We start from the raw sequence: 25,511 nt of genomic DNA, 5'->3' as shown, positions 1-25,511 counted from the left end.
ATAACGCACAACTATTTACCGATGCAATACTATTCTTAGTATCATTCGTTTTTATTATTCAATTATTACCGATATATTTACGAGTAACGATATAGGTGAACATACTTTTCTAAGAAAATGTTTTTGTATCTTCGAGTTAACTTTCGTTACGAACTGACATCAGTTGAGGGATGCTTCAAAATCATGTTGAGACATTTTTGGGGACTTCTTAGAAATGAACCTAGTTTGATATTGAATTTAGAACTTTTTGAGTCTTAGGTTTCTATTCTGTTCAGGTAGAATTGTGGGTGTGCACTGCTGAGGAGGCTGAGACTGGTTTCCAATACACCTTGATTTTCTATTGTTCACCTGATGACATCGATGCGTGGTGAAAATCACCTAGAAACTAAATATAAGTATTAGTAAATTTTTACTTGATAAGCACATATGTTTGTTAAAATGGAACACAAATACTTCAAGCTGGATTATTATATCTAACCATACTTACTTATCTAACACCTAACTGATTACTCTGTTAATGTACTCAACTTTCTTATGACACATTGGTATTAATAAGAACTTTTTGAATCATTTAATTCCGCATGTTGTTTACTATGAGTATTACTACTACAAAAATATTTGTGTGACTGATGATATTTTCAACTTTTTGTTTACAAGGGATGAAGATCCTCCTGTACAAGGTCCTATTAATCGTGAACCGGATGAAAAACTCTATGGAACTTTCAGACCAAATCTAGGCGTCAAAAAATTGTACGTTTTACTATATTGCTTTGTATCTATTATTTTTCTATGGGAGGCAACCGACTGCCTGCAGTAGAGATGAATGCAAATCGCATTTTAAAACTCTAGAATTATTTCCAGTAACCTTCATAATAACAATGATATTTATATATCAGAGAAGTTAACCCACTAAGAAATAGTATATCCCTATTCTCCTTCGATATAGAAGTGAAAACACTCAGTCGATATCCAGTCTCTTTATCTAAATAACCAATTGAATACTTCCCTGTCTTTCGTTGGTTGGTCAACTACCTTTTATTTTTTGTAAGGACGTCTTGTTGAATTATGTGTTTAAATAACTCTTTAATTCTGCTTTTTTTGTCAGAAGTCATTTACTCATTACATAATGTATATTGATTAATACGTCATTTCAACCTAATATTGTTATAACTATATTTTCATGCAACATACAATTATTGGTTGTTTTATTACCTAAGCTATTGAATGAATGTATTAGTATTAATGATACATGTTAGAATGTATGACCTTCAACAAGCAGTGGTCACTGATGAATATTATTTTTATTAGCACTATGAGTATGGATTGTATTGATGAATTTTTCTTGTTAGAACAGCTTATTATGATGATGTATTAATTGGTCTAATGTTTATGTAAAACACATTTTCCATAACGATGTTTATATTTGGTATCATAACCGAGGTTTGACTTGATAAATTTAAATAAACTGAGTGTTAGGTAGATTTTTATTAATCAAAACAATATAATAATACATTACAATTGTACTATTTTTATTATATTTATAGTAGTTTTAATGAATTGTGACAGACAACAGTAATCAATCTGTTGTTCATACATGTCATGACCTATGAAAGTTGATGGGATTCGTTGTGTTCATGAAACTATAATTCCCACCGAATGATTATTTGTGCCCATGACCTAAGACCACCGAGAGAGTAAGATTGATGTTAAGCATATAATCACATGGACTAGTCACATGGGTACTCCTCTAACTGTAACCGTTCTAGTGTTGTTGATGTTTTTGATTTCTGATGAAGGAGGATAGTTGATGATGGTACTATCAATGCGATACTGTAGAAGAAAACCGTTCTTGTAAAGGTAAACCTTTTATCCTAACCCTGGTCTGTTTTTATCTGTAAGATGAATTTCTGAAAAACTATTGAAAACCGTGAATTCCTACCGAAAACTGCTTTCATTGAATCGCTCATTAGTCAACTAATCGGCAGAAGTTTGTTTTGCCCAGATGATTTAATAATTTAAATCTGCCTTGCTTTTAACCCTCGTGTTTTGATTCCTTTTTGTTTTCCTGGTTTTAGTTTCGAAAGTCTTTTATCGAAATTAAGTCAATAACTCCTCCAATTATATATATTTATGCAGAATTATATACACATGTTTATGGTAAGCTACCAAGTAATTTTTTCTACTCATATCTATTTGCCTTTGTGTTCATTTATTAAATTTGTGTAAAACGTCACTGGCAGAATGATTAAAACACCTAGGTTTTTAACTAAAACCTAGTTTAAGTAATCGGCTAGTTATTCAGGTCCTCGTGCTAATAGCTAATTGCTCGAAATCTAGTATATAATTCTGTTTCAGCAACTGATTTACATTAAAAAACTGTGACTATTCCACACTTGACAAAGCGACCTATGTATAAGGTAAAGGCACACCAGTATAGAAAGCTTAATGTCGAAGTCGCACTCCTAATGTTTACGTCTATTACATATCCATTGCTTGTCACACTGACGGCAACATGTAAGATTTGTATAGTTAGCTTACTAAGAATCCGTCTCCCATACTTCCTTCGAGTCAGTGTGTGACTGTAGGAGTTGTCCAGCATATCAAAAAGGTTGTTAATCAGAAGTGTAGCATATAAGCATACAAAGTTATAAATTGAGAATAATAATATAATATAACTCTGTGATTAACCACATCGTTCATATACTCGTCTATCGACCACCAGTGATACTACCTGGGATTCCTAACTGAATAAATTTGGACTGGTTTCGACCCCATAATCTAGTTATTAATTGTCGAAAGTGTCTTAACCCCTAAACCACCGTTGCTCGTACATTGTTCTTAATTCTTTATAAACGCAAATTATAATAAACTAAGTCATTTGTGTATTTTATTGATTCCTCCGCTTTTTTACAATTATTTACTGCTATCCGTACTACATCAGTTGTTGAATGCTAGCAAATATGCCTGGAACTTCATTCACGTGACACGTAATTACTGAGACATCAAGTTTGTTTATATTCATTCTTACATGCATGTGACGTTTTCGCAAGGTATAACGTAAAATCAAAACAAATAATTAGTTTGTTTGTCATTTGTACACTCCATAATTATATTTCACTCATATAGAAATCTGGTAAATAAACAGTACTTTATTTCATTTTTATCTACATCAAAATATTTCCTAAAAACTGATTTATCCATATTGCAACTGATGATCAAGTGTGTTTGGTCCTCGAAAAAATTGTAGCCTTCATTATTCAGAAGTGGAGTGTTGAATTTGGATCTTCATGTCGGTCAAAAAAAGCTTTCATAAAAACCTGTTCAGCAAATAACCTTTTTCTTTATCATCCGAGCGATGACTTGTTCATATACCGAAAATTTTATATCCTATACTAAAGGGTTTGGGAATACTACTGTATTCAGCAGTTTGATATTTGTTGCTTGTTATTGGTGTATGACAAGGCTCTTTGTTGATGTGGAGGTTATTGAGTCAAATAAATGAATTTTAAAAAATTCCTTCATCCATCTAACATAAAGTGATGTTAACCAGGATAGAGTGTTCCATGACAAATCTGACAAGTCAGGCAAGATAATCAATGCGAAACAATTCTTAGTCGCATGATCAGGTTTTATGACTAACTTGTCTTCAATACTAACCACTTCAGTCTTCATAATATTTTAAATATTCTTGCCTAGTAATAATATTGACCGTTCAGTTGAGCCCTTCAGAGTTGTTAAACAGATTTCTTGTTTGAGGTTCGCTAAACAAATCGACATTTATAGTTGAATACTTTGTATGACTAAAATGTGATCTCAGCAAAATAAATATATTCATTATATTTTTGTCTAAATGGTCAACATGTATTATTCCTCATTTTTAAAACTTTATTTTGAATTCTCTATTCGTCATAACTGATCCACCAAATCTGATATTTTCACTAATTATTCTGATGTGAAATGTAGCAATATGAACCGCTACATACTCTTGAGATAATCTAACTGATTTTACCTAATACAGAGGAGTTTATTCACCTGTGAAGTACATTTTTCTCTTACTAATGGTCAGCGATATTATCTGGCGGTCTAAATTCAAGGTATTATCAAAGAATGTCCGAGTCTGACTAAAATCTAAGTGGTATAACTGCTGACTTACCGCTTATACCAATTTATCATTACTTCAATATAGTTGCCTTCCTGATAAAAGGGTAGCGTACTTCTTTATTTTCAATCATTTTCATATCATGTGGGTAAATCATTTAAGATGTAATCAAATTCATTAGTCGTAACCTGGACATTGAATCCATTAATTGGTTTTACTGTTAAAATCCTCAAACATAAATTTCACTGAATATTATAAATGAATAGTTAGAAAAAACGAAAATAAATTTATCACGTAGTTTCTAAGTTTTGTTTCAAAGATAATGGATCATGCTTTTCTTGCACTATTGTATACACTCACAGATGACTGACTTATAAAGCGATTCATAAATAAATTGTCATATTCAGCTTTATAAGTGTATAATTTTAAAAAGTAAAGAATCTCATGTATGAACAAGTATACAACCTTAATGCTGAACGATTGTCTAGTTATCAATGTAGGGTTGTGGAGATTGAGTTTTGATTGAAATCACGAATCGATCAATGTTAGGCCACCACTGAAAACCTGGAAGCACTGGACAGCTGTTTCGTCCTAGTATAGGACTCCTACCGTGTGCGGGTTTGTTGATGCGTACTGTTGAGGAGTCCCCCATTCTAGAACTAAATGACCATCCAGTGCTTCCAGGTTTTCAGTGGTGGCCTATAATTGATAGATTCTTGATTTCAATCATAAATGTTTGGCTCATTAATTTTTAGCAATTTTTTAATTGATTGATTAGATTTCTTATTGAATTGTTCAACAGATTTTTCCGATATTCAATTTTCTTGTTTTCTTCAGGTAATTATCTACTTCAATGATACTAAAATCGGCCATACATAATCTCTTGGGTTCTTCTTAAAGGAATTTTCAAAAATCTCTCAATTAAAGAGAAGAAAATTGTGGTTTGAAAAAAATGTTCTTCAGATTTTACTGTTTCCAACTTATGTTTTTTTTCCAGTTTTAAAATGATCTATTTCATGTTTACTGCATTTATAAAACGTACTATTGCTATTAATACTTCTTACAAATGTATTGTTGAAATGAATTCAAATGGCAATGATTATTTTGATTTTTTTTAATGATTATTTACGGTAAACTTGTTGTATTTTATCATAACTAATTGTTTCTATGTCAACTGTGATGTTTTTCCGTTGGTGTTAATTTCATATTGATAATGTTTACAATTATTTTACTATATTCCATATGTGAATTTGATTTCAGAAAAATCATTCCATTTCTGTAATACATTTCTTTTATAAACTGAAATAACTATAAACAAAGCGTAATTATTTTCCTTATTTGCTGTCTTTCATCATCAGATCGACTTCACTTTTATTGCTTTTGTCCTTCTCTTCATTCCAGCGCTCACTGTCCACTTTATATCCTATTTCATTATAAAATTTGTATATCCCTTAACAAATTTAGTAATTATAGGCTATTTTCCTTCATGAATCTTCAATTGTTCATTGTTGTCTCTGTTTAATCATTTTAATTCTTAATCTTTTGCGTCATTTTCATCTTCAGTTATTCATTTATCACTCAGTTACACCTGTTACTCCTCTTGGAAGAGCACAGGCTGCCAACCAGCATTCTCCATCGAACTGCGATTCATTTATCACGTTAATATTTAATTCGCCATATTGAGTTGTGTTGCATCGATTTACTGTTTTATTTATATCCTTTATTTTAATTAATTAGATGATACACTATCATGTTTTTCTCACTTTATTGTTTATATATTAAATTTATGAAATTAATACTGAATTATGTTTGTTTAATTTTAATAATGTTTAAATTCATGTACACATTTATCTGCAATATTTAATTTATTGTCTGTGTATCTGTGTACGATTGTATCACTAGAAAGGATAAATGACTGAAACTCTTGCAATATAATCAATTGTATGTAATCTTGATTATTTCAATGAGAGAAACCTCACTTATTAATCAATGTTTTATTGTGACTTTATATCATTTAAAGGCAAGATTCAATTGTTGTTATAGTATCCCTGCATATTATATTGTTAGTGTTCACGATTGAATGAAACATTAAACGCTTCCCTATTTTTTTGTTGTTGACAAAAACGGAAAAGGAATATTAGAAATGAAATGAACACCATTATTTTTCACATCAATATGATAAAATACAAACTTAGTTATTATTTATCAGACAACCTAATATCACAATTTTGGCATATGTTTAAGTAGTATTTATCATGATAATATATAATTGATCATTTTACCTTAGCTACATTTTAGGATCGGTTGATAAATTGACTGATAGCAAAGTCTGTGTACATGGTTATCAGAAAAAAATCAATAGTAAACATGAATAATTTTCAAAATACCAAGCAAAGATGACATTTAACTACAATTTACCAAACTGTTTTTTTTTAATTATGCCCGTCTCTTCATTAACAATTAATTACTAACTATTAATGAATAAATAAAAGACCCCCTTACAGTAATATACAATTAAGCCGATACTTGAACATCAGTATAACTGCCCCAAAATACCCTGGTGCGGTCGAGAGTGGGGAGAGTCCACTCTCCCTTTCGAAATGCTCTAGCATCACCACGCGTATATAGCCTCTGCCAAGAAAGTTCTACTCACTGCCTTCTCGTGGCGAAGGTGTTTTTTACGGGACTGAGAGAACGAAAACCGAATTTCTGGTGCTTTAACCGTGTTGGTGGACATGGAGAGTCCACCTAGAGGAGTTGAAAAACCCTGACTCCAAACCAATGGTGTACATGGGCTCCAGGATCCTGAAGGGACAAATGGCGTATGAGCCAATCGTTGGTCACCGACTACCATGGGACTGCATCTCCTTACGATGCTTCACTGCCTTGTGGATCAGAAATTTAGGTCGAAGGCTCTGGGTGTAGGCCCTTAAGAAAACCACCTAGTTCGGTTTGGACACCCGGGCAATATCACAACCCTCACACAAATCAAATGAGCTTAGTGTGGCGCATATGTATTTGGTGCCCCCTTGTACCAACATCTATGTGTTACAATAAAATAAATAATAGTATAACTGAGCTATAATCTACATTTGTAGAAAAACATCTTGAACTGTTCAGTTAGTATCCGAAGTGAAATTTATTGGAAAATCGGGTTTATGCCTGTTCAAACTGAACGTTTACATTGCTGATCCAACTTAGTTTTAAAATCTGCCATCGAAGCTTATGTTCTAGGTAATTTTAAATATTGTTACTTCTAAGATATAGAAATCTAGCTGTACATTAACAATTTTATTCCACTGATCTTAATACTAAACGTTTTCGTTTTTTAAGCAGTATAAAACCATTTTTACAGGTGATATAGATCCTCCCCCAACTAGATACAGGCCAAAAAGCAGATGCACTGAATTCAAAAGACAGCAGTTAAAAGGTTCAAACCTGACCTTGGTAACACAAGCGAATGAAAGATTTTGACTTTTCTTCAGTTAATTGTGATCACAGTCTAGTGAGTTGAACCTACAGGTTCTTCCTTTAAAATTTCAAGATGTTTTGTTTTGTCATGTAATAATATTCTAGAATTATCATCTTAAGCAATTATGGAACATCACTTTTAAACGGTTGATCCTTAACTTCACTCAAATTTCTAACAACTTATTTGTTATTGGTTGATAATTCATTTTTAAGCATTCTGTTGAAAATTTGAATCAGTTTAACTTAATGGCTTGTACATTACTTTTGAGAGGGCAACGAAATACAATGAATTCACCATATTGTACAAATACTATGTTTTCGTTTTGTTTAATTTAGTAAAGGTTACCGATTGCATGAATTTCTATCAACAAACGTTCGCATTTCTTCGTTACAATTTAATACTTTATGTTAATGGTATGGATGTAAACTGATCAAACAGGATCTTAATTTTCATCTTTAATATGATGAAATATCTAACGGTGAAATATTTTATCAAACTTCTAGTTGTATTCCGAGTTATTGTAAATTCGGTGCTAAAAAAGTCAATACTCGTTCGTAAGACTCTCAAAGTCTTTCTGGTAAAATCAATATCCAAGTATATGTTTACCCCAATGATAAGTATAAGGTTTGTATGTCTTCAAATGAAACTTACTTGACTTTTAATCGCTAATTTGTAGGTTTAAAACCCACTCCAAGTAATTCCGTTTAAATCTGCACTATCACTAACAGAAACAATATTGCTACAAACCAATTAAATCAGTATTTGTATTTAGTAGATCAGATGGGTTAAATTATTTTTCTTAAAAAAGACGTTAACTCACGAGATAGAGTCTATTAGCTTTAGATTTCGAAAAGAACTTATTCATGTTACATAATAGAACGTGTTTTATGAAACAAAAATTCAGATTTCTGGTTTTCCACGTTTTATCAATTGGTTAATAAGATAACATTGGCATCTCACTGTGTTTGGTATTTGGCAAGTGTGTTAAATCAATGGTCTACATATCGATGTTTTAAAGTTTTCAAAATTATTTTCATATTTTAAATCATTTGAAATAGTGATCTATTTATTGACATATTTCTTCACTGTATTGCGTTTAGAGTATAATCATTAGTCGATTTTTTACATTTCGCTTTTTTGTAATCTAATAGTATACTCTGCATCGTCTTACACAAAATAAACAATAATTCGCAAATAGATGGCTAAATATAGGATTGATTAACATAAATTAGGAGCTAATCAACCGAGTTTTGTTGATTGATTATTTTCACAGATTGAAATCATGAGTCAGTTGAAGCTAGACCACCATTGAAAACCTGGAAGCACTGGACGGCTGAAATAATTGCTGAAATAATTTTCGATTTTTGTGAATGAATCTCTGTTGTAGAATTTTAGAAAACGAAGTCAATTTAATTAGTTACCCTGAAGAAGTGACTTAGATTGAGTCACGAAACGCCAAAATGCCTATGTCTATACATTTGAATATCACATAATTATATTTATTATCGAGTCAATTTATTCCCGTTTTTTAAATATTATTGTGTTTAGTAAAGGAAATATTCTACTGGTTTGTTCTCTACTTTTGCAAAGTATCCTTTCTTCTCGCTGAATACATAGTTATATATTTTTGTACACCTTTACCAACAATTTAATTTCTTTTCATGTATATCAACAACTATGATAGATTTTCCACTGTACCTGTAATAACAAGTTCATTAATTGAATTACTATATTTCTCATGTGATCGATTTGCCACACAATACAATATGTATCCAAACCACTAAGCAGAACACCAGAAACAATGATGAGTATTTTAGACATAGAACTCACGTGACTATATGCGTAAAATATGAGACTATGACGCATCACAAATAATGTTTCTCAGAGAGTACACAACATGAACATTTTTGGTACAAAAAATGAGTAACACATAGTCTATTAGATCTAATGAGCTGTAAAAGTTATCTTAATAATGGATGATTGAAAATGTGGTTTTCAATGATGACTGGTAACCTGTGCTGTGGTGGTTCATCAGGGCTCAGGAAAGACCTGAACAACACACGAAAAGCAACTGATGAGCACTAGTAAATGAACAACTCAAAGTGATGACACAAAGGGTTGTATTTTGAAGTTGAATCACGCGATCAACAGGGAACAAAAGAGTTTGAAAACTTTGTTTTTATGCATCATCTCGTACTTCTTGTTATATCCGAAGAAAATAAAGTACTGATAACTTCCGGAAACCATTAATAGACTAATATTATATACATATTCTTTTTGTATAACTGTTAAGTAACTAGATTATATATATATTTATATTCCTTTTATCATAAGCTTTAATTTGACCCATTGACAACTATCATAAGATTTACTAGTCTTAGTTTATTCACAATTTATTCGTTACAGTCTCTCACATTCACAGCCACTTTTGTACTTGATCATGTATAATCATTATTTTTTATTTTATGGCTTGATGCGGTTTGGTTTACTTGTATATAAATCAAGTATGTCTGAAACACAATTCATATAGTGGAAGCTGATATTGGTGTTTTGGACTCAAAAGGCGAAGCTAGGCACGAAGTGTCAATAAGGATTACAGGCTGTTCGTAGCAGTCAATGCGTCATTGGTTTGGCACAATACTGAGATTGTATAAGTCATGTTCTGTTTGTGAGAATCGACAAGCCAGAAGTCATAACACTTTCAGTTCATTCAGGTTTCCTTGTGCTTCCAGCACATTCACGCTTCTTTCTGCAATAGAAAGAACTGATTCACTTTAATAAGACACCATGACTTCAACACTTATAGACTGTATAGAAATATATTAAAGAATTGTTAAACAAACACTCATTATAAATATACTAACTAATTCACTAAAAGTAGCTACCTAAGTTTTGTGTTACTCTTTACTCGCTTTTATTTTCATATTTAAATAACCCTTCGTACGAAGTTATGCATTTGCGACTACAATTAAGATTTATATTTTCCATTAATTGATCCGAATGGAGACACGCCAGATAGTTTCAATCTGTCTTTGTAGATATCGGAGAAAGTGGGAAATCCACAAGATATATTTTGATAATCAAGGGTTTTGGTAAATTCTAAAACTCGACATTTATACGTTCTTACTTAATATAATCTTTTTAGAGATTGCCAAAAACTCGTAGCTCGATCTTTACTTACCTACACCTGTTACCTGTCGTGGAGAAGCATAAGCCGCCCACCAGGATTCTCCATCGAACTCTATCCCAGTTACTACTCATTCTTTTGATGTCTGCTTCCAATTCTCAACCCGGTCCTTATTTCTATTAAAATTTAAGTACACATTTGAGCATTCAGTGGAAATGACCTATATTTATGATGAATGGTTCGTTGGTTCAGTTCAGTTCAAATGTATCAAATGAACTTACCATCTTGAATTATATAACAAAACTATAACAATTAATATTTATGTACGGATATGCTGATAACCTCATTACTATAAGGCTTTTGAATAAAAAAACTATCATAGTATATGCAGTTTTACTTAAAAAATATTGAAGTATAAATAATTTGTCATATGAAATCCTCCATAAACTAACTAGTATGATCAGTTTCCTTTGTACAATCTTTTACAACGCTACAATAATAATACAATATCTAATTTTGTACGATGCTTCAGTGTAGACTACTTATGAGTTTCAACTTTTTGTCTGAATTGTACTACTTACAACATTGAAATCTGTTTGAGTTTTAATCGGGCAGATTTTTCCAGTTTGCTCATACTCATTTAACTTGAAAACAAAAGCGATAATTAAGTAGCACTTAATATTTTATTCCTTATCATACATAACAAACTAATAATAAATACTGATCTTACGTAAACATTGATCACGAGTTTTAAATTTTTATATCAAGAAACAAACTAATGCCTAGGAAACAGTTTCTATTTGAAACAAATAAGCATATAAACAACTCAACCACAATCAAGACTTCAGACGTATTCATTCATACAATACCTATACATTTCTTTTTATGCCTGTCATTATGATTATAACCAAAGAACAGAATTTCATGCAAAAATGAATGAAAAATGTAAGTTCATGGTAGAAGCAATCTTCAAAAGACAATCTTTTACCCAGTTGAACAAGATAGAGATTTCTGGATTTAAGATACACTTCTCATATGTTTCTTTACATTATTATCTTTTGAACCAACCATTTTGATTATCTTTTTATATTATTCATCCTTATATAGTTCAAAAGTACCAAACTTATGTAATTTTTCATAGAAAGTAATGTTAGAAAATCATTTATAATTAACTACTAAACAGTACATCGTGAATACCTATCGGTTTGAAATAATGTTCTCTGCTTTAAATTAACTTTCCAAATTCTTTCCAATGAATTTTTTTATTAATGCATATCTTATTCTGAGAAAAAAATTATCTAAAGTTGGTTTTTTTCATCAATATAGGGATCATCGAAAACAATTGTTTTAATCTTAACTGAAATCTCTTAGCAGTCAGTACTCATAACCTTGCTAAGGATCAGATCGAGAACATTCAGTTTTCATAATGAAGACTTTGCCTTTAGATTGTGAAGTTGAAACGCACCTATACAAATTTTAATTTTCAACTCGATTGCAATATAGCTTGACATTTTTCACTTGCATAAAGGTGTGTAGTGTCAGTTATTATGGCAAGCCATCTTCCCTGCGCGTCATTTCGCTTTGTTCTATCGCATTCACTTTACATACAAAATATATGTATTCAATGGCCATTCTCGTTAATTGACTTATTTAATTCGGTTATTGGCTAACGCGATTTAAGTCGACGATGATAAACGAGAATAAGCGATAGCAAACATTTATACGATCTTGGAGTCAGATCAACGAGCCACCTCATTGGTAAGCCCGCCGACGACGAACGCAACGCAGCAAGCTACGTTGATGAAGGCACTTCTGCACTCTATACGTTCGACGAACATATTCAGCGAAGCCGGCGCAATCTCCAATCCGACGCAATCAGCACAGCCTGTGCAACATGACATGGACATGCTCAAGTCGTATTATCTTATCGATACTTTGTCCTCATGTCAATTATCCTCATTGATACATTTTTCGGATTGTTCCATTACGATTCAAATTATCATTATATGCTTATTATTACATTATTATCAATATCATGACCGAATGTGGAATTATTAATCTTGTTCGTGCTGTCATTAAATTATGACATTTTCGCAATCATATCACTCACCGAACAAATTATCATTTTATGAAAATTCCACTCCACTTTGTGAGAACTCATTGGAATATTTTTACTATTCAAAAACGTAAAATTTTCCTACTTTAAGTGAGTTCGTTCCAATTTTTCATGTCATTTTGATCTAATATTGCATTCATTCATTTAGTCGAGGTCAGCAATTAATGTTATCACAACATACATTTTTCATTTCGAAATCACCTCCTATTATGTCTGTGGATGCTTCTAACTAGCTGACTAGTAACCATTACGCTCATTTTATCTATTCTTCCACGTACATAACTACATTCTGCATCACTTATCACTGGAAAACGCTATTCGAGTACTGCAACTACTATTCTATTCTATACCCATCGCTCGGTATATCAGAACATAGAGTTTACAGCTAGCCTCTCAAAGATACACTCTTGTTCGTCACATCCAAGTCAGTCTCATACGTCGCCATCACTAATCATATGTATTGGTATTTTTGTCATGCCTTGGTACGGTTTTGTAACAAACGAGATCGAGCGCATCTCCCTCAAACCACTCTAGGCTTCATGACCAAAAAGGAATACGACTCTACGTACCTCGTCTACTCAGTCACTATTCTGTTCCTCTGGTCATTCTTCTACTAATACATATTTAATGATAACTCAATGCATCTGTCATAACGCAGACGACAACGTCCACTGACTTCAAATTTTATGATTATTATCAATTGCAGTACAGCAACGAATATCACCCGTCGATGCAGATATCATTTCACGACTTTCCTATTATCATCCTACGCATTTAAATTCGAATTCACTCATCACTAGTCAATGCGATTTATTCTGCTGCGGCTCAACAGAACATATATTTCGCATATTTCACTATTTTGTCAGCATCACAGACCAATTTCTGTCATATTCTACTCTAGCCATTTTGACGATTTATTTCGCTGTTATACCTACAAACAATTTATTACTGTTTTCACGATACTTTGAATCACTCATACAAACATGTTATTTTATCGTTCAGACGGTCATAGAATTAGTAGATGTTAATTTTTTTTGTACGCTCATTAATTTGCTCATATTCACATGCTAACATTTTCATTTTTGTCCGAGCCTTTGCGATATTCATGTATTCTTTTGCATAAGCATGACATTTTCATATAATATACTCACCCCTCATGTGACACTACTGTACTTTATCGAGTGTTGTACAATTTTTTTGGCTACTTATTGTTAACGTTAGCTACATATCACTTCAGTGTTATTTTCGAAAACAGACATTTTTTAAATGTGCTATTTTCTACAAGGGGGCTATGTAGTGTCAGTGATGGTGGCAAGCCCATATACCTTATTCTAACATCCGGACATCCTATTTTATTCATTTGACTTGAGCCATATTTTGACCTTGTTAATTATTCGCTTATTAGCCTTGACTGTTTTCTCATGAGCGTATATGTGTGTACACTTCATATCCCGTGATTCATCACATGTCTGTAGTTTATTTTGTCTGCCTATAAATACTGAGTAACGCTTAATTAAAATAGAGTTGGCTTCCCAGCCATCTTCCATACGTATCAAAATTGCTTTGTTATGGCTCTCGCTCGCTTTGCATGTGAAAGGGCCACCTCAGGTGTAATAATTCACTACTGACAAGGCTGAACTCAACTGAATTTCACCAAAACTTCGGGAGTTAATCTCTAGGTCAATCACTGGTGATCAAAAGACTAATGCTGTAATTAAAACACTTGTTTAGTCCCTTACTTATGTTTTAATTAAGGAATGGTTTTAAATAATAGTTACTGACATATGCAATTAATTTTCATAAAAAAACTTAGTAATTTGTGGTTAGATTACTTGATTACTCGGTTACATTGTCCAAGAAAATACGGACATATAAGTGTGAAGGCTGATTTGTAAGTGATTATTACATAACTTGTTCATGACAACTTCAACGGATACTCTTTAGATAATATTGTGGTGTACGCTACTGATGTCGGCAGATATAAGTAGTATGTATCATCAATCCAAAGTGAAATGCCTGGAGTCAGAAGTTTAAGAAGATCAAAGAAAAGAGAATGATTGGTGTGGAAACAAAGAAAGAATGTAGTCTGAGACAATTGACTGATGTTTTGCAAGTGAAGTATTTACTGTATGGCTCTCAAATTTAATAAGACGTTCTGTGATTTTGTATTCGAATATATTAGGTTGTCCCCGCCTGTGTTTTCGTTCACCACAGTATCATTTAGTTACTCATATCTCTGAAAGGGATACCAAATGTCTACTATCAACTTCCACTTAATAGTAATGCTTCTTGTTTGAAGCGTATTTCTATGTGTTTCAACTCTATAGCATTGAAACAAGGCCATATTAACTGGTAAATCATTTTTATCGACAAACTTTTAATTTCAGAAGGGGTTTGTGGAGATTTTTAGAAGTTTTCACAGATTGAAATAATGGTTGAAGTTAGACATTAACACCGTTGGATGCCGGCTCAGTGGTCTAATGGTTAAGTGCTCGCGCGCGAAGCCATCAGGTCCTGGGTTCGAGCCCCGCGTGGTGCGGGATCGTGGATGCGCACTGCTGAGGAGTCCCATACTAGGACGAAACGGCCGTTCAGTGCTTCCAGGTTTTCAATGGTGGTCTAGCTTCAACTGACTCATGATTTCAATTTGTGAAAACTTTTATTTTGTTAAACTATACTTAGATACAAATTAGATGTTAGATAACATGATTAGTCCTTTTTGAAAATCAATGCCTAATGAACAACGATTTACATTAAGAACTACAACGTTGATTGAGTTCAGTAAATGTTTTTAATCATCTTGTTCAATAATTATCAAATTGAACAACATTAAGTTAAATAATTAGTCGAACAAAGTAAGTGTTAAACAAAACATACAAACATGAGATCCTTAGAGCTTGCAAAATGTTGCAAAATGAATAATATTTAATGTGACATTTTATTGCTCCTGAGTATTATATTTTCGGTTGATTTTCTGATCATCTATCGGTTTTCTTTATTTGAATGCAAATGGTAATTCATTCACTTTTGTTTGCAATAAAGTTAGTGTTACTCGTAAGTATTATAAGTTGCTTTGTTAGAAATTTCTCACAAGTGAAAGAAACTCTTTACAAGCTTCAATAATATAAATCTATAAATTAAAGTGTTTTTTAGCCAGTTCTTTTTCCATATGTTATTATATTCTTGTTACTTTTTTAAAAAATACGTTTTTACTTGAAGGGAAATACAAATTGGCTGGGTTTTTTGTTAAAAATAGTTTTCTCGGTATGTTTTTATCATGTTTAGTTGAAATCTTATTATGTGTCAAGTGGATAAAATAACCATCAACACCCATTTTAGTTCTTGGTCAACCGGTGTTCATTTACTTTTGAAAAGAGTTACACTCATCACAACAAATATAGGCGTTATTGAAAATCAACTGTGTATGACACTAAATCGACCACTGTAAATTAAATACTGTTGTAAACTTAAATTTGTTTATCATCTAGAATCTACTTGTTTAACATGCGTTTCGATTAAATTAATGGACAACATGATGTAGTGTACCAGATGGTTCGGCTGTGGAGCTCTCTTCGTTCAAAAGAACGATGAAGTCTTCTACCTGAAGTTTGTGCTGATGATATCGTTCAGAAGAACGATGAAAACTCCACGACAAAACCATCGAGCTCAGAGAACAAAGCCCCATCAAAATCATCCACTTGAGCTACAAATCTTCTCCACCATCTCAGTACCAGATTTCAGACGACTAAAAGTTAATGACAAGAATTTCTGTATGGTATGTGTTTTTACATTTTCATACTCACCAACTCTATTTGGATCTTTGAAGTTTCAAAATACTTCATCTGAACTCATGTTATACACCACTGTTATTGACGGAATTATTATTCAGTATTTTATAATCAAACAGAATACATGTTAGGCTGAAGGCAGCAAAGTAATTGTTGATTCAATTATAACGTATATTAAAATCTGACTTCATGAAACTATGGGTTATTTTTTTGTTCTACGCTATATTACTTAATCAATATTAAAGTAGCTTTCACTTATTATTGCAATAAACCACTTACCTAATCCGTTTTTGCGTTTATTTTAGTTTTCTATTTATTTCTTACAGACTGAAGTTATTTTATTTAATTATTACTTCTTTTGGTTATCCAAGCTACCGAGTTGAAATCTGATCATAAGAAATCGTTGACTTTATATATAATAAGTTACAAATGCAATTCTAACCTAGGAATCTGCATGTGCTGTCTTCGATTTCGTCTGATACGTATAGATGTAGTACTAAACGGTCTCACAATAGTATAAAATAAATGTCTATCACCCCGAGGATTTCATCCATTCTCTTGCAGATATATTTCAGATTTACGAAATCTCTACAAAATCAACTGAATAAATCAAAGTTAGTTGTTGTATTTCGTTATATAGCGATAACCCTGTTGAGAAAGCTGAATTCGCACAGTCATTAAACGACTAGAAAGACGTAAATTCACATTTCTGTACACATAATCTATTTGAAAACATCCAGATTTCCCAAGTGACTGCTTAACACATAAATGTTTCACTGAAATCATGAAACGATCTACATAAGACCACCATTGAAAACCTGAAGGTACTGGACGACTGTTTACTCTTGGTAAAGGACTCTCCAACGGTGTCCATACGCTACTCTAACACAGTTAATCTCGTGCTTGAGACGGCCCCCCCCACAATGTTGTGTAACAAATGAAGTTCGACATTAAAACCATTGGATGCCGGCCCAGCGACCTAGAAGTTAAAGGTTCACTCAAGAACGAAGACAAAGGATCCTCAGGTCATAGAGTTACACCAGTGGAAAGTCTCATACCAGAAAGAAACCTCCGTGTAGTTCTTTTAAGCTTTCAATGATAATCTAACGTTGTTCAGTTCATAATCTCGACGAACTTTAACAATCTCCACAACCCTATACTGATACAGGCTTTTCAAATACTGTACAATATTTTGCAAATCATATTATGACAATACTTTCAATTGTGTTCATGTTATGGAATGTAAAACTTTCAAGTATGTAAACAAAGGCCAATCAATTGATTATGAGTTAGTTAACAATATATATTTATCAATATTTTCGTCCACTCAAACAACTGTCAGTTAAAAACACATATTATGAATAGAAAAATCTTAGTTAATGATTAAAACCAATAATGTACCGGTATAATAGGTTTTAAAACTGTACATTTGGTTTCGAAAATAAGTAGATTATCAGGTTAAGAAAAGGACTCCATGATCATTCCTGATACAAAGCCTTCTTATCATGAAAATACTAAATCTTAAATGGTGTTAAGTCCACTAGTTTTGTTAAAAGCATAACGGTTTGACTTTAAACCCCGCTTATTATCACGTGATTTATTCACCAATCGAAATACGAATTATTCAATCTTACAACTGTGCTAAACCAATGACGTTCGATCGGTCTGATCAGCCTAGCGTCCTTATTAGTCCTTTGCTCGCCTAGCTCGTCCAATTGAGTACAGAATAAGAATAACAGCTTCCAATGTGCGAATCATTAATTTCAAACATAATTGGTGTATGTACCAGCCAAACACACCATATCACACCATAAAATAACAAATAACATTCATACAAGATCAAGCCAAATAGTGGCTGTGAACATGGGAGACTATAATCAATAAACTGAACACGATTTAAGAACAGTAAATCGTATAATAATAAATTATAGGTCAAAATGAAGCTCAGAATACGAGTAATATAGATATACATAATCTAGTTACTGAACAATTATACAATAGGAACGTATATACAATATTAGTCCATTAATAGTTATCAGAAGCTGCCTGTAATTTAATCTTCACTTAGATATGACAACAACGACTTTCTACGGTAAGCGACAACTGAAAAGTATTTGAGTTAAACTCAATTGCCTCACTATGTCACATCTATTCTGTAGTCAAACATGATGTCATCTTCAATTACATCTTTCTCGTCGGTCATATTCTTTAGATTAGTCATAACTTTGTTACGAAAGTCTGTTTAAAGCAATTCATGAACGAAATCTGTTTAAATAATATCTGTTGATTTTTCTGTATGTTCTCTCTTTTTGTTAGCCTGATCATGAAGGTAAAGTGGTATAGATTCCGTAATTATTTTTTGAATATGTAAATATATATAATTTCAGCCTTAATAATGAGAATAACTATATATTAGGAAAGAGTTCTTGAAACAAGCAATTCGGATAGTGTTAGATATTTACTCTTGAAAGTACCCTTACATGTTTAGTGTCGATTATATACGAGTTGACAGCTTTCATTTAAATATTGAATAAGACGAATATATTACTTTTATAAGTAGTTAGTAGTGTGTCGAGGTTAAGCAAAAGCGGTCTGGTCAGAAACGTATAGTATCGTGCCTCAGCCTTGAACACAAATGATGGGCAGATTTTTGTCATCTGATCAAAATTAAACCAAACAACACGTGAGTAGTACTAAATCAAAGTGAGAATTCTTGAATGAAAACCACTTAATGCACTCCTTCTAAAAAATGATATGATAATTAAATTGTCTATGACAGATTCATCAAGAAATTTATATGAAGTTATCACTCATGATTATTCCCTGTGATTTCAGTAAAATAACACATATTTACTTTCAATGTGACCATCTTTAAAATATATGATGTACTGAAATAAACATTTACGGTATATAATTAACTTACTATTTTATCAGCTTTATCTGAGTTATTTGACTAGGTTATTTTAGAAATACGAATTGAATGAAAATTGAAAGATAGTTTGCATGAATAATTGACTTTACCTAGTCAAATCTAGAAAACCATGTGGTATCCCACTTTTGCAAATTTCTGACATTTTAAATGTGAATCAATGAAATATTACTCAGTAAATTAACAGTACCAATCTGGTCACAAACCTTGAATTCCAGTTAGTACAAAATGTGAAGTATTTTCAAAATAGGAAGTTTGCTACCAACAACCTATTTCTGTTTAACTCCAAGAAACGATGAAAATCAAAGTCAATTTAAGGAATTTAGTGGCACTTTAGTCAGAAAACAATGTCAAAGATTATATTACAGTATTTTTTTTCATAATACTGAGGTCAAAAACGCAACATGTACGAAAACTGATACTGACGAAACAGTTAAGGATAATGTACGCATGTCCAGTTTAATTTCACAAAGCATAATAACTCATATAAATCATTCAGCAGAAAAATAATGGCCAATAATTACTGATTGATTAACAGATATTTCAATTTGAACTTGATCTCATTAACGCAATCTATTATTTAGTGTTTTCAGTAAAAAAGAAATTCAACTAGACGTTAAAGGCTGATTTCTCATTTTATCTCTTAATTCCAAATGTTTCAGACTCAAAATCTCCATGTTACTTTGGCTGAATGGTGCTAATTATTCATACAATAGAATCAAACACTTGTCTAAGTTCACTTTATTCTTGATTTTTTTCCAAATATATATATTATCCACATCTAATGAAAACTGTTAATAAGCCTATTTATTTATAAGGATATTTATTAAAATTTTTTAGTGAATAATCATATATCATGGTCTCCAATTCACACTCAGATTACAAATTAAGCATATGCATGAATATATCATGATTACTTATAGTTATAATGATTAACTTCCTTCTACACTTCAACATAATTAAAACAAATCCCATTTAAAATAATTTATCTTGTTTTAATACTGGCTTATGTTTGTAACAGTAATATGTTAAAATATACAGGGATGGATAATAATCAGTAGTAAATAACAAGCATAACATGTATAACTGTAAATATACAAACAACTTTTTTATAATAAGTTTTCATTAAAGCGAGAAAATAAATTAGAAAATAGTGAATATAAGATAAGATTGATAACATGAACTGGTTTAATGATTCTCTTAACAAAATAAATACTGATTTAAGTGTAAAGTTAGAATCTTTTATAAAATTTAATAATTATATATGAATATATCCGTATAGTTAAACTTATATCAGTAATACAATATAATTATGATATAGATGATTAAAATGTATTGCTTTAATTAAAGATACAAAGTACACTAGATAATGTAGAGTTTAAACTTTGGTTAGTTTCAACTCTTTCCAAAAAACTAAATGTCAAGTAATTTTATTAGAAGGAGTTTTGTGGAGGTTATAGTAATTTTAATAGTTCAGATCATGAGTCAATTGAAGTTAGATCATCATAGAAAACCTGGAAGCACTGGATTGTCGTTTCGTCCTATTGTGGGACTCAGCAGTGAGCATCCACGATGCCTCCTCGCGAGATTCGAACCCAGAACTTATCGATCTCGTAATTTTACTTAAAAATTAAATACTGGTTAACTATTGTTGTGAAATAATCAAGATTTAAATCATTCACAATCGTTCATTATTAATTAATTACTGTTTATTTTATCAATTTCTCAATTAATTTTGCATATCAATCAGAAAACAGAATAAAAATTTTACAGCATGTTATATTTCGCTTGGTCAATGCCATTTCTCACTTCAGCTATTAAAAAAAAATATTTTTCAGTATACAAATGTTACACAACTTTGATGGTTTAACAAATAACCCATTTTAAATGGGTTTTTATTTTGCAATACACCTTAAACGGAAAGATTTTGACTAACTTGGAATTCGCAATCTTCTTTATTTAACAAGAACTGTTTGTTTTTCTTTGTAAAAGTCACTCAATTTCGTGGATTAGTTGAAGTTAGACGTTAACACCGTTGGATGCCGACCGGCTCAGTGGTCTATTAATTAAGCGCTCGCGCGCGAGACTGATAAGTACTGGGTTCGAATCCTTTGTGACGGGGTCGTGAATGCGCACTGCTGAAGAGTCCCACAATAGGAAGAAACGACTGTCCAGTGCTTTCAGGTTTTCCATGGTGGTCTAGCTTCAATTGACTCATGATTTCAACTATTGAAATTACTACAGTCTCCACAAAAACCCTTATATTTTTTATTGTTTTTGTTAGGGATTGAATTTGATCAGTCCCTGTTGACATATTTGCATCAAAATTGGATTGTCCCAGTAATTTCATTTATTCTAAAGTTATAGCAAAGTTGTGTTGGAGCTATTACTCTAATTCATAATGTGAGTTTCTAGTTAGCTATACATGTACCTGTATTCTAGTGTTAATGTTCACATAGTAATCTAGTATCTTTCTCTCCAAACACTATTTTTTTATTCACCGAGGTAATAAAAATGAACACTGCTAGCAGGTAAATCCAGATGCCGAATTCTATATAGGACAAAATAAACATCTAATACCCGACCCCTAACTACAATCGAAGTTTTCCAAAGATTTTCTCCTGTTTACAATTATATCAAGAATTTCACTGAGTTATCAATGAAACGAAGGTAAATGGTGAATATAGTTGTGACTTGTAACACCCTGCGACACTTCAAAGCACAATGGAAACTGAGATAAAGTATACAAATAAAAAGTCTTTCAGTATATGATTTCGAATAAGTGTTTTATAGTTTAGCAATATTCAAGTCGTTTTTTTTTAAAACAATAATATTCGTAGCATATTCAGTCCCTGAAACAAAGTTGTGACATATTAAACAAAAATTCAGTGTTCTTTATCAAGCCCACGCTAATTATGACACATACAGCGAAGTTACTCAGATTATCAATATTCCATTAGTCCACACAATGTATTACCCTGTCCCTCTAAATACCAATCAGAACACTGAAAATCCGACCACGTACTTTACATAATAGTGGACTTGAAACTCGCATCATCATGTGCTTGCAACTCAAGTTCACAACTCACCAAAAATCATCATCTACAAATAATTAGTACCTTCATTGTGCAGCCTGAGCAACAGGTCTATGAAGAATTAATAAAAATTTACGAACACAAAAATATATAGAATAAGTTGTTGCGTAGGAAATTTTGATCAATATCAAAATACTATAAATCAATTATATAATTAATACATATTAAAGATATATACATTGATTCACATAAAATTAGCCACCAGCGCTTACTATTTCCATTTATTCAACCATTCATACCATCTTCGTCTACAGGGGTTCATAAATTTCCTTGTAAATGTGATTATGACACAATCTCTGTTATTTATTTTTGTTTACTCATAAATCACTTGACACCAAGGGACACATGACTTGATATCGCTTAAAACTAAGTAATTATAGGATATTACTTATTCGGATTAAATTAGCCAACATTTGCTTGGTTAATTGGTAATAAACATTACACAACATTACCCTTTAGATAATTATCGAGCGAAGAAATTTCATATATATGATTTACAATAATCAAATAATAGTTATCGAGTGGATACTTTGCGTAGTAATTATATAATGACATAACAATTATAAATTAAAATTGAGTAATCGGAAGAAAGAGGATTAATAATAATCAAAGTGGTCTAGCTTCAACTGACTCATGATTTCAATCTGTGAAATTTCTAAAATCTCCACAAACCCCTTCTGATAATCAAAGTGATTATTCGAAAACCAAGCAGTTGCTACGTTGCATGATATATAAAAAAGAGAAATACGAAAATATTTTCGTAGTCAATCGAAATGTTTAAAACATCAAAGTCACTCATTTCAATATGACTTGCAAATCATTGTTTCTTCGATATTGTTGTGCTAAAACAATTATACAAAGCAAACCAACATTTAACGGAGCAACGTGTTACTTGGAGTTTAAAGTTAAGTGACAATCAACAGTTCATCTTGGTATTTTACATGGAAAAATCATTAGAAAAACAGTCTGAAATTAATAATTTTCATTTTTAAATGAATTTTTCATCAAATTAATTAGCTATCGACTAGTCGTTTTCTCCTTATACTGATTCTTGTTTTACAATTGGTCACTCACAAATTATTCCCGAGAGGGTGGTGGATAGATAGACATAAAAATATAGTATGAAAATAACAAATGAATTCGAGGATTGAGAAGTATAGGATAATTTCAAGGTTTGACATTAAGATAAAAATGAAGCATTATTGCATTCTTGTCAATAGAACACATGAGACATACGGTTCGTGGTGTTCAACAAAAGAAAGTAATTATCATGGTGGTCACAACCGGGATAACAGAATCCCAGCCTGTTTAAAGAATTCATGGATCGGTGCTACTTATTTATCTGGTTACCCTTAGCTTTCTTCACGGTTACTCCTACATAAACTTGTATTGTGCACCGCAATTTGGATTGGCTAAACACTCATATCACACGTTCCAACCATTTAATACATTCATCAACCGATTTACGATTTCTTCATAATACCACACATCTAATAGCAGCATTTCTCATGCTGAGCAATATATTTCAACCTCATTGAGTAGCCTGGCTAAATCATAATAGATGTGTGACCAACGAGATTTAGTAGTTATTTGTATCCCACAACCAGAGATATAAACATTTGTTTGGTAAATCAATCAATGTATCGTACAGCACACTATATACCAATTTAAATTAAACCAAAGTTTATACTTTTTTGCAACAAACAACTTTTTAGTATGCTCTGAAATAAAGATTAGTAAGGACAAACGTATTACTTTTATATGGAAGGCGTAGCATACGGAGATCAAATAAAAGTGATTAAATCGAAGAATGAACCTAGTTAAATGGCCAGTGGACACCAGGAAGCAGTAGATACCCATTTCTCTCTAGAATGGGACTTCAAAAAGTGCACATCCATAACCACGCCACCAGGGATCGAATTCAGAAGCAAGCTCTGAGCCGGCATGCCATGGCTAATATGTTTAACTTCATTCATGGAATAGTGCAATCATTTCCCAAAGTACTTGATGGATAACTGTTCGACATTCGACTGAATCGAACTTTACTGGTCACAGCTTCTCATTGGAACTCCTTAATTGCCACTCAAGGTCAGTCATTAGAGAGTAGATGATTAATTACTATTGAGATTTATGAAGGTCTCCATAACCCCCTATCAATTTGAATACTAAAGGAAAATCAACTTTAAACTTCTCATCCATATATACGTCACGTACAGATAAGTAGTCTGTTTACTATGTTAATAGTGGTGTAAATATGGTTCAAACAGTGAATTAACGCGACAATGAAGTATCTCTCTAAGAGAGGATAATTTAATTAACTAAAATGAGCGAAATTCCACAAAACTTAAATATTATATTTTTGTGTATTTTGTTTTTGGAAATAATCATATTAAGAACGGACATATAATTTACACCTCTATAAAAACTACTATGAATTACAATCAACAAAGTGGAAATACATAATGTAGTGTTCTAATCATAAAAGTTTACATCAACCCTGATCAACAGTCTGTTTAAACTTATATATCCTTTTACAAAAGGCAACAATAGTAACCAGATGAAAAAAATGATAACAAGTAATTGTAATTACTCAGTAGACTAGTTTCTTTTTTTCAAAATTTCATCTCCTTATCAAAATAAAACCAGTTTCCATTATTCTATATTATACTTCAATTCAATATTCTCAAATAAATAAGCATAAAACGAGATCTTTAAAACGTTAAATTTTATACTTCATTTAGAGTTCTAAATACAAATTAATCATGTATATATTTATGAATAGAGCAGTTTTATGCTAAGGTATGTGATCGTTATAATCAATATTTATGGATAAGTTGACCAATAGGAGACCAACTTAGAATATATATATATATGAAACACTGTTA

At 31.8% G+C, this 25,511-nt stretch overlaps 1 protein-coding gene across 1 annotated transcript in view; it reads left to right on the top strand.

The window, feature by feature from the left end:
- Positions 1 to 24,907, top strand: part of RILPL1_2 (RILP-like protein 1) — a 45,567-nt gene extending 20,660 nt beyond the window's left edge. Inside the window, exons 8-11 of the mRNA XM_051215872.1 lie at positions 658 to 750; positions 2,076 to 2,157; positions 4,937 to 7,604; positions 24,342 to 24,907. Of these exons, the coding sequence (XP_051066416.1) occupies positions 658 to 750; positions 2,076 to 2,109 (127 nt within the window). The 3' untranslated portion in view covers positions 2,110 to 2,157; positions 4,937 to 7,604; positions 24,342 to 24,907. The remainder of the gene's footprint in view (positions 1 to 657; positions 751 to 2,075; positions 2,158 to 4,936; positions 7,605 to 24,341) is intronic.
- Positions 24,908 to 25,511: the final 604 nt, after the last annotated feature.

Source organism: Schistosoma haematobium, chromosome 4 (genome assembly GCF_000699445.3).
Source record: "Schistosoma haematobium chromosome 4, whole genome shotgun sequence".
In the NCBI taxonomy this organism is placed as follows: Eukaryota; Metazoa; Platyhelminthes; class Trematoda; order Strigeidida; family Schistosomatidae; genus Schistosoma; species Schistosoma haematobium.
Note: the sequence above shows the minus strand (reverse complement) of the source record. Positions and strands in the feature narration are given on the sequence as shown.